The sequence below is a fragment of the Pleurodeles waltl genome, chromosome 2_1 (genome assembly GCF_031143425.1).
Source record: "Pleurodeles waltl isolate 20211129_DDA chromosome 2_1, aPleWal1.hap1.20221129, whole genome shotgun sequence".
NCBI classification, from domain to species: Eukaryota; Metazoa; Chordata; class Amphibia; order Caudata; family Salamandridae; genus Pleurodeles; species Pleurodeles waltl.
This window is the reverse complement of record NC_090438.1, coordinates 508,059,755-508,075,520: the sequence shown is the minus strand read 5'-3', so window position 1 is coordinate 508,075,520 and position 15,766 is coordinate 508,059,755. Positions and strand designations below refer to the sequence as shown.

Here is a 15,766-nt window from a genome sequence, read left to right as displayed (position 1 = left end):
AGGTTCTGGAGGGTCACTTGGGGCTTCAGCCCACACATCAGCACTGAGGTTTTTATCTGCTGCGCCACAGCTTCCCTTTTCTTGCACTGTCAGAAGGGCTGGGGCAGACTCCTTCTTTACCAAACCTCCATTCACTGCATTTTTGTCAATTTGGGCCATTCTGTCTCCAATTTGTATGAATGAATCAGATTCTTTTCTAGGTATCAGCATAATTTCGATTTTTCCTTGGTAATTTGCAACAATCACTCTCCCTAAAACCTGATCAATTTGCCATTTCTGTTCTGGTAACTTTCCTCTCCCCAACTGCTCTGTGACTGCTTGCATGACAGATTGCTTTTGTGCGTGCTGCACAGTTTTGATCAAAACTAGGGGAATGTGCATCTCTCTCATCTCTGCCCACCTGTAAGTGGCTTTTTCTCTCAGCTGTTCACATTTCTGGGGCACCCACTTAGCCATCCTCACTAAGGCAGAATTCTGGGTGTACACTTCTCTCTCTGAATTTTTCTCATTAACATCTGCAAGGTAATTGAACCAGTTAGGTGCTAAAACATTAGCAATGAACCAAAAATCAGCGTAAAAATGACACATCTCACGTAGCTCTTGCTTTAAAATCTGACACACATTATACAACTCCATTCCTTCTCCTGTGCCAGAAAACAACATTTCAGTCAATGAATCATTAGTAAAACAAACATGCTTTTTATCTTCAGTAGACACGAATTCAAATGGTGCACACAATTTCACCGGTAATTCTTTTATCTGTGGTACTCTAGCCCTGTCTTGCAAGTTCCAGATCCATTGTATGATTCTAGCTAGGGGCACTATTTTCTTTCCTTGTTCTTGATTTACATGTACATAAGTATTTCCTTCTTGCACTGAGCAAAAACCTAAAGTCTGCATTATTTCATTTGCCAAATCACAAGCGCGCAACTGCATATAATTTTTCACAGTGACCATATACAAAAGTGTTAGGATTTCACTCAAATGAGGGCTATTCTTTTTCCAAAAATCAAACAAGCTAATGAAACTCGGGGTGTCTTGCTCTAAAATACTTCGTTTTACTTGTGCATTTTGCAACGGTAACTCGTAAATCACATTCTGGTCTCTCTCGTCCGTGTTATCAGTTAAGGAATGTATTTTGTCTGCCAAAAACCCTGGCTCACACAAAAGCTCAGTGCAGCTCGGAGCTGTCTTAACCCCCTCATTACTGGAATGGGACAAGAAAGATTCTTCATTTTTATAACTTTCAGTCGGGCTAATTTGCTCACGTAAATTCCTATTTTCATGTTCCAACTTCCTACATTTCTCCTGCATTTCTCTGTAAGCAGATAAAGGTATCCAGACCTTTCTGTCATCATTACTTCCAAAAGACACTTTTTCTACATATGTACAACAGAAATTATTTCTCAAAACACTATCAGGCATTTTAGCTACACATGCATTTTCAAAAATGGTCTGCTGTGCTTCTGTAATTCTCCAAACAGAAAACAATTCACAGTTTTTCTTAGCACCATCAGGCAGTTTATCAACACATGCATTCTCAGACATGGTCTGCCGTGCTACTGTGATTCTCCAAAAAAAACAATTTCTGTAATTCTCCAAACAACAAAAACAATTACACTTTTAAAGTGTGCACTTAGAAATCTACCAACTCGTCAACACCCTCTTAATCACCTCTTAATGACCGACCCCACGACTCCTGGTACCAATTGTAGTGCTTTTCTCTTATTTAGTTTCTAAGCACTAACATAACACACCAGAAATGCACTTCTGAGGTCAAAGAAGACTTTTATTGTTGTTAATTCTTCCCCAACCCCAATTTTTATGTATGACGAATTAGTAGCTTTCAAGTCCGCGTTAATCAAACAAAATATATCAGTTTGCAATATACACAGCAGGTTATATTTATAAGATATTGAATGCAAAGCAAAACAAATACTTCACCGTGTGGGAACTATTTACAGCTTCATCTTTCTAAGGTCTGCAAGCTGATGACCCCTGTCAGCCGCGAGAAAGAGATTCATCTACCCACACAGGATTGCTGGCAGCTGGCGCCAAGCTCCAGCACGAGGTCCGGCAGATTCGAATCTGACTCTCTGCAGCCTGTTACATTCGTTACAAAGGTGTGCCCCCTCCTCTCAGACCTGGGAAACTGAGCAAGCCTTTTGGAGACTGGCCAGGTCTCCAAGACTACTCCTGTTCCCAAGCTCTAGCGAAGAAAAACAACACCCATGTACTCTCTCTTATCATGTCTAGTCTACTGTGAGAAAAACATCTTGGTTCTCTTGTGCAAAAACACAGCTTGGAAAAATACAGCTTGGATTCTCAACTGCAATGTCTAACTCCACGTTAAAGGCAATGGGCAGCTAACCTAAATATCAAATGCAATGTCTAGTGTCATGTCAAAGCCAATAGGCAGCTGAGCTGAATACAAAATGCAATGTATAATATCATGTCAAAGCCAATAGGCATGCAATGTCAAAGCCAATAGGCGGCTAGACTGGATACAGCATGTCAAAGCCAATAGGCAGAATACAGAATGTAATGGCTAATGCAATGTCAAAGCCCATAGGCGGCTCAACTGAATACAGAAAGTAATGGCTAATGCCATGTCAAAGCCAATAGGCAGAATACAGATGCAATGTCAAAGCCCATAGGCGGCTAAACTGAACAAAACATACCATGTGCTACTGGTGAACATTGAGCAACTAATATGCGCAGTGGTGAAACACAAAGTCATTGGTCAAAACAAAATTTAACAAATGGCAGTACACCCACCGACACCAGGAGCACAGTCACCATCTATCTGCACTATGGTAATGCTTTTCACGCCAGACTCACGAGACACAACAAGAAAAATATCCGATATAATTCAGAATGCAGCAGCAAGGCTCATACTCGACCAAGACATACGCACATATTCCCACACTTCAGGAATCTTCACTGGCTCCCCAAACACAAATAATGCCAATTCAAGCGGCTGACCCTCACCTACAAAGCCTTACACTACCAAGGACCTGTTTGCCTCAACCATCGTCTGAAACGCCACCGGAAACCTTTGATCCGCCACCCTCTACCTTGCCCGCAGGAGTAACCACAGAGGAAACACCTTCTCCTACCTGGCAGCAAAAGCTTGGAACAACCTTCCCTTTCACCTGAGGTCCTTCTCCTCCATACTGGACTTCAGAAGAGTGTTCAAGACCTGGCTCTTCGACTGAGTCCTCGGGCTGGGTCCCACGCAGCTGACCCAGGACCTGGATACCCTCATGAGTGATAAGTGGATAAGTCCAACAAATCCACTGATTGATTGATTAAGTTCATGCCTTCCAGATGGATCGGTTAGAATAGGGTTTGTGATGCATATGTGAAATAACAAGTGGGGATGGTCTACTCTTAAGACAGCACAATCCATGATTAACAGGTGGAAGGATCAACCTGGACATATGATAGCAAACACTTCTAGAAGTAGGTGGAAGGAGCAACCTGGACATATTATAGCATACACTCCAAGTGTAGATGGACCATTGTAGAGTTCAGGCTGCTACTCCAGCCATGTATTTCAAATGTTTGAGTAGTAACGTAGGAATCATTAATAAATGCTGTGGACTGGTCCATAGTTACTAGAAAGCACACATCTCATCAATCAGGCATGGAAAATATCATACCAGACATGGGCCTGGGTAATCTGTATGCCCTGGAGCTAAAACAAGACTGGTATTGTACAACAAAATCCTAAATTCCTTCATATATGCCTAAAGTTGCAGGCCTTCTGTTTTTTCCAGGATTTTTCCCCATTGTGCTCCTATATAGACATAAGTTTTGTCTCAGGAAATCGTCAAAAACCTCTTTGCTTGTAAACTAGCTCACTGATGAAATTTAGCTCCTCTCTTTTCCCAAAATGTGTTGGTTACTTTTCCAGATGAAGCATGCCTAGTTGTGTCAGTCCTTCTTCCCAAACCTGAATTTGGTAGTGGAAAGTTACCCAAGTCACCACAACAACCTTACCAACCCCTGCTATCCACTCACTATGTATTATTCTTTTTGTACTATAGATCAGGAAAGAATTGTCATTTAGCTTTGAACGAGAGAGTTTTCATAGTTTTGATTCGTATAATTGTTTTCTTTTTGTGACAACTAGAAAATTGTCACGCTGCAGCAATTCTGCTGTGATGTTAACTGGTGAAATATATTTGCTACAAAATAGTGTTCTGAAGCTTGCATTGTCCATTTTCAGCTGATCCTGTTTTTAATCCTCATTCGTTATTATGGATTAAGGAGGTGGAAGACTCTGAAGTCTGTGATCATGATGAAGCTCAAGACCGCAGAAACAGTGGAAGCCCTAGTGAGTATTTAAGTTGTTTATAACCTGATATGTTGGATTTGACATTGGGTGACCTGAATCAATTAGATACATGGTTTGAATACTTCTATTATTTGTAGGAAAGATCTGGAATAGTTTCCAAATGCATATTGTGATGGTTATTGAAATTGTGGAATGCTGTGCAGTTCAATATCATTTCTATGTTTCCTGACCTGCCCCCAGTTCCACCACAGAAAATCGTATCTCCAAGTAACTTCCTATTTGCCAAAAATTCAGAAACATTTCACTGAACACCATGAAACAATGAGTTTGTTTAAAAAGCAGCTTGTTTCTGTTTTGCCAAGATGTTGGAATGATAATCCTCTGCATTGCTTTAAAATTCTGTACATCCAGCCCATTACTTATTTTCTGGCTATTTTAGTGTTTTCTTTCAGTGGCAAATGCACATGTCCATGGAATGTGCTGTGTCACTTATTTTCGCTCATCAAAGTTATGTTGTAATGACTGGGGCACACAAATGAATCCCCATTCTGATAGGAAGTAGCTACTTCCCCTCCCCTCGGTCTATGTGGTAACCAACGGTGTTTGGAGCATATTATTGGATCATAGGCAGTTGGCCTTTTACATGTACCTGGTTGGCGGAACTGCCTACTGGATCCCCTCAGATAAAGATCCATTCATTCCCCCATGACTGTAGTTTCCTGCTTTCAGAGAATGTGTATTAATTTATTTCACATGGTTGGCGAATAGTGGTGTTGGGGATGGAAAGTCCATTGCCTGGTCATTGAGAGCTTGCTGCTGCGCTCCTTTTATTTTTTCATCTGATGTCTCCTATATTTCATTCTCTTTATTTGACCCTCATTTCCGCTTCTGCTCTGAGCCAGTCAGTCATGAAAGCTCACAAGGTTTCTCCATGTTCACTTAATGATCCTTGAGCTTTGCTTTAAGGTCAAGGTAGGGTCACTGAAAGTGAAGAGGGTGTTTACTGCCCTCTTTATCCAGGCTTTGTGGGACTGGCCGTGATTGCAGTATAATTATTCTTTGTCTGTGTCTTTCTTTTTTATAGGTATTGGCCTCTGTATAAAGGCTCTGCCATTCCCACACTGGTATTTGCAGTATGTCTGCATTATAAGTGCAAGGTTTGTTAACATGATGTCTGTATAAGGGTTGAATGTGAATGCCGTGTGTGTGTTTTGGATTCCCTGGGTATGTGACACCTAAGATGAGGAAGAGATTTGTATGAGGTTTCCCAGGCCATTGATGACCTAGGAGCCCGCACTATGTGCAGTCCTTTACCCAGTGCTGTGTTGTAAGGTGGTAGTATATATGTTGATTGGGCTGTAAGGGCCTCTTCTCTTTGAATCTTGCCGCAGTGCCTCTTCAAGAATACTAATAGCTACTCACAATCTTTTGCTGATCTGCATTCCCAAGAGATGTGGCCTGGTGTCTTGGACCTAAGAATATTAAACCTGAGCAGGTTGCAACCAGCTTAGGAAAAGTTCCCGTTGTCCATGACACAGATGGTCATTCGTAGCCATTCAGTCTATGATTGGTGGGGCCACCAAAAAATGTAACATTGCAGGAGAGCTGATCATTCCTCCCTGACTATATGTACTTAGCCCCTTAACCAGTAAAATGTTACACAATATCTTGCCAATTCAAGGTGGAGCTGCACTCCAATCTGGTAGAGAGACTTGTTTTCCAGGGTCAACAGTTTGCTAGTGGTTGTACTTAACAAAACTAGGAATACGCTTTCACACTGAACTCACGACGAACTGCTGTGTTTCCCTGTGCAAGGGCTACTTGCATGTAGCGAGGAACTGTGCTGAGCCATATCAGAAGAAGTGCTGCTTTCCAGAGAACCAGATCCCAGCTGCAGTGAGAAGACCTGTGGGAGCCATGGTTGGACTGTGCCAGCTGTGGAGTATGAGGATTCCGTGCACATCTGCTTGAGGACATCATCACCCTTTATATATTTGCATCAACCGAGTGCTCTGATAAAATGTCCTCGCTTGAAGCATATGTTGTTGAGCCAGCTTTGTTCCCGACCCACATGTGCTGCAGGGAATCCTCTGTTTACCTTGGAGTTACCTCTAGGCTTTGAAGACCCCGTTCACGGCCTGAGGTTATTAGAGAGATAGCTGGCGGAGGGTATGCTGAATCAGGCATCATTGACTGCATCCAAATCCATTGCGCAGTTCCCAAGTTGTAAAGCCTTTGAACCCCCAGTCCAAACCCCACATATTGTCCCACCTTCTGCTTTGTTTGTGACTGATCCCTGGTCCATTGAGCAAATTGGCACCATAAAAATCCAAAACCCTGACCAGTGGTTTTCAAGTTATAATGCTTTGAAGTATTAGCGCCCATGCATGAATTATGCTTTACTGGCCCTGGAAAAGCTGTACTCTCCCAATGTCGCCTGCATGCTAGTAGACTCCTTTTTGGTGTTCCCAGACAGCGTGCTCTAGCGATTGCCCCCATTACTTGCCACTTAAGAAGAGTTTGTGGGCATCGCTTTGGGGCAGAGCCAGTTCCTGACAGCTGCTTATAAAAGCCTTGTAAAAGCATTGGTGTTTTGAAAAATAACACAAATCTCAGCACATTAAGTAAAGAAATGCATTTCTGTTTGATGTTTAACAGGCTAAACGTGGGATGATTGAGAGCTGCAGTAAGTTATATCTTCTGATACACCAGGTTATGCACTGTACTTTTGACTGATGGGGTCTGTGCTCATCAGCATCCTGTGTGATCCAGTTAAGTAAACTGTCAGCAGCCAAAAAGCATGGCTCTCTGCTTGTGAAGGGATCCTTGTTTTTGTGCTTCTGAAATGAGAACTGATCATGAAAACTCCGCTACACTTAACATGGATCATAACCTCCAGTGTTGAAAAAAAAGTTACAGTATTTATTGGCGTATAACACGCACCGGCGTATAACACGCACCTCATTTTAAGAGGACATTTCAGAAGAAAAAAAAGTAACATTATATCGGCGTATAACACGCACACATCATTTGCCCCCTATTTTCAGGGAGAAAAAGTGCGTGTTATACGCCGATAAATACGTTAAGTGCCTTGACACTGTTACAATGTTTGTGGTCGGGTAGCTAGTTACGAAATAGCTAGAGAGTTCTGGTTTTCTTTAGCTCTCCTTATTTTATGGGTAAAATGTATTTACGTATGAAAGGGAGGCAACAAGAAAAACTCTGTATAGCATGACATTAAAGACTTCTTAGCTATCGAAATGCAAAGTTTCAGTTCTGTTAAGGACAGATAGACAAGGATTATGCCAAACTCTCTTCAATTTATTCTTCCAGCAGCCAGGTTCACCATCATAAAGAACTATCTTCCTCATGAACACTCAGGAAAAACAAGCAAAATTTACAAGCAATCACAATGGACGCTGTCTCTGATAGTCCTCTGTCGACTCTCATGTTCCCTCTTTATTCGTGCAACAGAAGCAGATTATTCTGTCTGGCTTGTTCCTATTTGGAGGTTTTGTTCCCTGCAGGAATTCAATTATTAAACTATCACCGCTTGAGCAGAATCTAAAGAACACCACTATTCTTTAACAAAACTGAATATATCCACTGCATTATCTGTCAGCAATGTACTACTGCCCATTCATTATAATCAGCTAGTGTATTTTTCATTCTATGTCAGGAGGGAGGTGAGGCTTAAGCTGTAGTGAATCCTAGTTTTTTTTAATGGGATAACAGGAGTTAGCTAAGCCTCTGGCTTGCAGACTCGTGCCCATTGTCACCTAGTGACTTTTAACCTACTTAGCTTGCTCTGTCTTAGCCCATTTAATTATTTAATTCTTCTAAGATGGCTGCCTTGTTTATAGTTAGGCCACTTGTTATGCTTTGCATTATCAGTGTCACCGCGCTAAGGCATCAAGATCAAGCAACAAAGACAAACAAACAGTAGGTGTTCACACTTAGGGATTTTCCCTCTCTATACTTTCAAGGGATTGTTTATATTAATTGCTGTCTCAAGCATGTCTGTTATCTTTTGTTTGGGAACACACCTGCCTCAGGGGTCCTTGTAGATCTGTATAAATACATAGCACTTTAGACAGATAATCAGAGGGATTCCGACCAGAGGGCATCACCACCATCGCTGATATCGATGCTGCACGTTGTCTTGACGCTGACCCAGTCTTCGTGTCCCTGCGGAGTCTGAGATAGAGACCTCATTCCAAGGTAACGAGGGTTGGGGTCTCCTCTCATGGACATGGCATTGGCAGATTAGGTTTAACAAACCCAGCTCTCCTTTAAGTGGGAGGTTAGGCCTCTCACATTAGGGTATTAGGGCATATTACAGTACGTCTTGTATGTCTTTCTTATGCATTGCAAGATGGTGGGGGTCTTTGTAATAATGACTCTCGTCTTCACAATTCTGTTTCTTGCATTATTCATTATCCTAATCATTGCAGCCCATGCAACTTACCGCAAATTGCAGTTATGTTAAATAAAAACTATTGAAACTTTACTGCATCTTTGTCATTACCTGTGTTCGAATGAGACATGATATATCTGTGAGAAAGGGGTAATTTCCGTTTAACCACAACACTCCCTGAGATGTCTTATTCTTGAGTCCATGCGTAAAGGCTGCCACAAATCACCTTTTACTATTGTGTTTCTGGTGAGGTGCTGCTAGTGAGCCGGTAAGGTTGGGGCAACAGTTGCGACTTGTTGTAGGATAGGCATAGTTGCCTACAAACAAAAGTACTGTCATCCTTTAGCCAGCAGTATTGCCTGGAGCAAGAGTCAAAACTACGACATGGCGCCACCAACGATGGTGTTTAGGCACTAATTTACGGATACCCGACTATCACTGTCTCACAAGACAACAGGTACCCTAAGTACCATTATACGGAGACGTCCGTAGTCTTTGGGAAAATCCTCCTCAGCTGAATAGGTAACACCTGATTAAGCTGTAGATTTTTCGAGCTCGAACTCATAAAAGGACTTATACTCCCCATTTTGGTGTTCAGTTTTTCTAAACAAAAACGGCTGCTGCCATAGACATTCCTGAAAATGCTAGACATGCACTAACACAACATTTATTAACGCATGGCCTTACAGAAGAGGGCGGGATGTTACTGTGCGCACCCTCTGGTAGCTTGGAACAAAGCAGGCAGGCTTAACTTAGAAGGCAGTGTTTAAAGTATTTGTGCAATAACTCATACAGTAACACAGTGAAAACACCACAGAAATACACCACATAGGTTTAGAAAAATAAATAATATTTATCTGAATAAAATAAGGTTGGAACAATGAAAAGCCAATGTACACAAGCAAAGCTATGACTTTTTACAGATTAAATCCCAATAAAATGCTTAGAAACTCAGTAGCTCCAACTGGGGCTATCATGGCGTCGTTGATGGAGTTATTCCCAATAATCCGGTGCCAAAAGCTCCAGCCACAGAGTCCCATGGACCCGCAGGCACAGTACCTTTGGAAGCCTTGATACATCCCACAGCACACAATTTCAGTACGCTCTGAAAGGAAGGGTATGCCACAGTCTATGAATTACATTTAGTTCTTCTGGAAATCTGAAGGCTAACCCTGTCTGGTGTAAAAACTCTACCTGTTATGTTCAGACTTCTGATGCCTGAAACCCATCTGCAGAAAACCAAGCACAGAAGAATTGCTAATTTCCCCAACAGCTCCTTTCTGCTGCTGTAAGCTGATCCAAGATGCAGAGCTGAACTTCTTGTACAAGAAGAAGGATTGTGCCTGCCCAGAATTGTTGACTTTTTCTCAGGAAAATATATACAAAGCCAACTGGCTAATCTCTTAACTCATTTAGAGCTCCTAGGAGTCACAGGACCATGCAGCCCAGCTGACCAAAAGAAGCAAAACCTAAGAACTAAGGGCCAGATGTAGCAAGATATGCTTTTGCGATACTGAAAGTCGGTGCGACTCGCAATTTCAGAATCGCAAAAGCATATGCAGAATGGTGTCTCGGACACCTTCTGCAACTCGCTATGGGGTCGCAAAGACCCACCTCATCAATATTCATGAGGTGGGTCGCATTTTGCGACCCCATAGCGAGTCCCAGCACTCACAGGGATGGTGGCCTGCTGAAGTCAGCAGACCTCCTTGTCTGTGACTGCTTTTTAAATAAAGCAATTTTTTTTTTCATTTTGCAGCCCGTTTTCCTTAAAGGAAAACGAGTTGCAAAATGAAAAAAATACCAAAACCATTTGGTTTAGTTTTTTTTCAGAGTAGGCAGGACCGCTGCCTGCTCTGAAAAAATATTTTTGTCGACATTCACAAAGTGGGACCCCTTCCCTTTTGCGAATGAGTTACCACGAGTGTGACACTGGTGGTAACTGCGAGTTGCTTTGCGACCGCATTCGCGGTCACAAAGCAATTCTGAATTGCGATGCGAGTCGCAAATAGGAAGGGAACACCCCTTCATATTTGCGAGTCGCATTCACAAATTGCGAGTCGATACCGACTCGCAATTTGTGAATGTGCATCGCGGGAGGTCGTTTGCATTTGCGACATGCAAACGGCTTGCTACATCTGGCTCTAACTCACCTAGTTCATGGAGCTGCAGTTTTGCCAGTTTACAATGAGCTGATAAGCCCGCAGCACCCTCACTCCAAGCTAATACCTGTAGAGTACCTGTAGCATGCAGAAACAAAAGGATCAGGAGGCAGTGAACTATCAATCTCCTGGCCTTCTGGTACCTGGGAATGGTAAAATTAAAGGGTTTACTGGGTGTGCCTGTTCCTCTGTGTTGCTGCTATCACTGAAATATTCCATTCGTAAGTAGTCACATGCAGCCCCCTAAATACTACATACCCCTGGAGACGCAATACTGCGGATTGACCCACTAATAATACAGAAGAAAAGTGTAGTCCAAAACCAATTCAGGGTTCCAATGACTTGTACTATTTGAACTGCCTTTTTACTGAACATGAGTCACTATCGACTTGAGACTGGGATCCCAGAATTGCACCAGTGACAGCAGTTGAGGTTTGCACCAATTGTCCAGCCAAATATCCAGGATTCGCCCAGTACACAGGAGTGGTCCAGAAGTACTGAATCTCTATCCTTCGCATAGATCTGAATCCATTACGAGGAAAGTCCAACACATTGAGTGCAGACAAGTTCTGAAGGTCACCTAGTCAACCTTTGCACAACTTAATAGAATAGCATTTGTCTTACTGTCAGTGTTTTAGTATTGCCAATGGCAAGGGGATTTAAAACGTTTTAGTGGTCATAGCTCGGCCCCACTAGTTGCTAGTAAAATTGGCAAATTGCTGAACAAAATTACAACGAACCAAAAATGTGTATAGTGCAATTTGTGTTATCTTTACACTAAGTTTATTGTTGATCTGTCCAAATTGTTTTGTGGTGATTTTGAGCAAAACTTCTCCAATTAGATTGTGAATAGTAAAATAACCTTTTGGGATTTCACATTGACTTTTCACCACTTTGACCTTTGTACACAAAACTTACTAAGATGACTTTTTGTTTAATAATAGTAATAGCTGTTATTGTTGTTTTTGCTGTTGTTGTTATTATTATTATTATTATTAATAATAATAATATTAGTATTATTCAGTGCATTAAAAGAGACCAGAGTTAATAGTGAAGCAAACACCTCTTTTCTGTGTACTACTGAACTGAGGCACTGTCTCTATTAGACTCACATGGTGAATGCTTTACAAAGTTCTCATCACATTGATTAACTTTTAGTTTGTCTTTGCAGGCAATCCAGTTTATAATCCAGACATTGTTTCTGCTATTAAACAAGAGGAAGATTCAGATTTTATGGAAACAGAGGACTCTGATGACTCTGACTGCTCAGAGGAAAGGGAGCATTTTCAATATACCACTAGAAGTGAGTAGTTCTCTAGAATCAAGTAGACAAAATAAATGTTACATTTACAATTTTATGCAAATATTAATTAATTTATTGTACTGAAAAATGTGCCTGGTTGCATCCAGAACTTTGTAAAGAAAAATACAGAACAAAGTGTAATTATAGTTGCAAAACAGTACCTAAAAAAACATTAAAATTCGCCACTTGTGCCTTGTCATGCAATGCTTATGACCTTATCTATGACATCACTCATGATATGTTAAATTACATTATTAATGACATCACTCCTAACATTTCAAATTACATCACTGATGACAACATCCAGAGATACTAATAGTCTGCCTTTGGATGAGCACAGTTGGGGATTAGCGCAGGACGAGACCCAGTGCCCAACCCTATGAGAGTGACCAGCCCACACTGCCCACTGCCTTTGGCTGTGCACAGCACGGTTCACTTTAGAGCCTGGCCTTTAGCCTGTCTCTGTGGCTAATCCTCCAAAGCTGTCCAACCCTTGCTGTTCATGGACTACATCTGTGTATGACAAGCAGCTCGCTACTACCAAGCTCTGAACCCGTCCATCCAGGAGGGGTCAACTGCACACAATATTAAGCCAAGTGCATCAGGGATTGAAACAGGGCCTAGCTGTTGACCAGGCTTTGCACCAAGCCCTCCATGGCCGTCCAACCTCCACTAGACATGGCCTTCGGCTCTGCACATTGAGGGATGATTGCTGGGCCTAACCCATGGCCAAGCCTTGTACCAAATCATCTATTGGTGGCCAATTCCGGCTACGCACAATCTTTGAATGTGGTTTGGTGATTGCCTGCAGGGCCCATCTGAAAAACAGAATTGTGTTAAAATGCACGTTAGTGTTCTTCTCCCACTGTGCAAGACCTTCAGCACAAGTCAGTAGGGGTTAGTGACAGTGGCCCCGATGACCGTGGGTAGTGGGGGAATTAGTTGTTGTCATCTGGCATTCGGTCATACCATGCATCTAACCTACTCCAGGAGGCAGAAGTCCATGTGCAGCAGTTTGTCAAGCATAGCTGTTGTGTACCAAATTAAATTGTTTAAAAGAAATATTTTTCCAGGATTTGCAAATCCTCCTGAAGACGTTTGGGGCCAAGGGAGAATCTAGTCTTTGTGACTCCAGCTCAGGATATGTGAATCATGGTATTAAGTATTTTTTTTAATATTCTTTTCATGCCAATGCGCAAGGGTACCCTAGGGGCTCCTCCACATTGGCCTGGAGGTCAGGTTAGGATCACCTGCGTGCTTATGCTTTTTTGTGTTTTATTTTTTCAAACACTTGGCATAGTACACCGTGTTGGATAGTGGCGGCCACAGCAGAACATTTTCTGTGACAACCAGACAATCTGACCATGGCGGGTTCTCAAATCTGCAACCACATTTGCGAATCTGTAGTGGCTGCCAAGAGAAAAATCCAGTGGTGTGCCTTTGTTTGTAAATTGGACTTGCAGATCTTCTGTACATTCGTCAGTCTGCAGTGACTCTATGGATGATCCAGATAACACCGAAATGTAACTTTTTCATGCCCAAACCACAAAACGTTTAAAACACTAATTTCTCAAACCACTCAGCAGATTTACCCTAAACAAACCAAAGTCACTTATGAAATTAAAGTTATTTTTGCATGCCAAGTTTAGTGTAATTGTGTTCCGCCCTTTTTTCTGTATTGAAGACCAAAAGCAAAGATTTTTATGGGAGTAATAGTGGAAAATGTCACTTTTGGGACCACCCCCTTCTTGTTTGGCACTATCTGATAGATCTGCACAAAATGTGCCATGAAGAACCAGAAGTGCACTAATCTTTTTGGGAAAAATGTTTGTGCAGATTTGTTGAATGGCGTCAAACCTCTTAACTAAACAAACATCTGACCATACCATAATTGCACAGGTGCGGTCACTGGTTGTGTTATATAGTATATCTGCTGATGCACAGAGTGTTATAAACTACAGTATTTATTACCATTGTTGGGTGGTGGAGCCATGACTCAAGAGGTGATGCTTCAAGTGAGTCAACATGCCCCTCCCCCTCCCTCACCAATGATAATAAATAGCATATTATACTCTGCACATCTGCATATATGTTTATATATATATATATATATATATATATATATATATATATATATATAGAGAGAGAGAAAGAGAGAGTTATAAGTTTTAATAATATTATATTTATGTGTTTTTCATTTAATCCGTATGTAGCCAAAACTAGGATGAGAGGGATAAAAGTAATTACTAAATGGAATATGAGAGGCAGTATATTTGTTTTTCTTGTGCATTTTTTTTCTGTACTGTGGGTAATAAACTCTAATTTGACCTTTGCACTCTAGTAATATGTGTATGTGCTTTTTTCTACAGTTGCTCAAAACAACAAGTATTATTAGGCTGTATTTATTTTAACGTCCATAGTGTGTGTGCATACACATATATGGAGTCATACGTAAGTAGCGTAGTAAGATGATAACTTACATTTAAAAAACCTTAGAAGGTGGTTTTCTATCTTAAACTAATATCTTATTATAATTTGTCTGCTGCGGTGCACAGAGAGGGTTGGCGCTGTTCAGTTTACCCTATGAAATTTGCATGGTGAAAAAAGTGTTTTTAGACTACCTCCTAGCCCCACATTTTTTGAAGCTCCTAATTGATGGATCAGCCCAAAACATTCCAGGAAGAAGCTGAGGTGAAGAACATTTGTATTGGAAAACCTTTTGGGTTATTCATCAAATGGCATCAAACTCTGACTCACATATAACTACACAACAACACAGCTGCTGCCACTGTGTAGAAAATGTGTGTGTGTGTGTATGTATGTATGTATGTATATATGTTCGATGGCACATGTACCTGCAGATACACATGCTGTGCATATATCGCCATCTAGTGTTTGGCTTGGAGTGTTACAAGTTGTTTTTCTTCGAAGAAGCTTTTTTTCGAGTCACAAGATCGAGTGACTCCTCCTCTCAGTGATAGTGCGCAAGGGCATCGACTCCTTTGTTAGATTGTTTTCTTTCCGCTGTCTGGTTCGGGCGTGTTCCCTCTCGCTCCGGTACTTTCGGTTCGGTACTATCTGAACTTTTCTATCTTTTACCTTAACATCGGTATAGTATTCGAATGCTGTTTCTGACTACACTCGATCCGATTGTAGCTTTGGGTTCGATTACATGTCCTTTTGGGTGCCCGTGCCCTTCTCAGGCCTCTTCGGGCCTACTGTGTCACAGCCTCATGGGTCAGACTCCATTCCGATTCTGTTTTCGGTGCCATGCCAAGTTCACCTATACCGACCAGCATTTGGACTGTGTAACCTCTGCCTTTCTCCAGACCACCAAGAAGAGACCTGCAAGGTGTGTCGGTCCTTTCAATCTAAGAAGACCATACAAGATCGGAGAGCAAGGCGGTTGGAGATGGCGTTGAAGTCCACAGAGCAGACGCCTGACATCTTTGGTGAGGAACAGGCAGAGACGGCAGTCTCCATTCGAGGCTCTGACTCCGACCGAGGTTCTGAAGAGTACAGCCATGTACTCCCTGTGGCACAGTACGGGAGTACACCAACCCCTTCCCAACAAACTAAAA

General features: G+C 41.8%; 1 protein-coding gene across 6 annotated transcripts in view; it reads left to right on the top strand.

Moving 5' to 3' along the window:
* LOC138265814 (zinc finger protein 70-like) overlaps nt 1-15,766 on the top strand; it is a 244,651-nt gene that overhangs the window by 58,775 nt on the left and 170,110 nt on the right. For all 6 annotated transcript variants that reach the window (XR_011199429.1, XM_069213918.1, XM_069213892.1 and 3 more), the window contains 2 exons: nt 4,235-4,342; nt 12,054-12,185. Coding sequence is in view for 5 of the 6 variants with exons in the window: in XM_069213918.1 (XP_069070019.1) it covers nt 4,235-4,342; nt 12,054-12,185 (240 nt within the window). In the remaining variant the exon portion in view is untranslated. The remainder of the gene's footprint in view (nt 1-4,234; nt 4,343-12,053; nt 12,186-15,766) is intronic.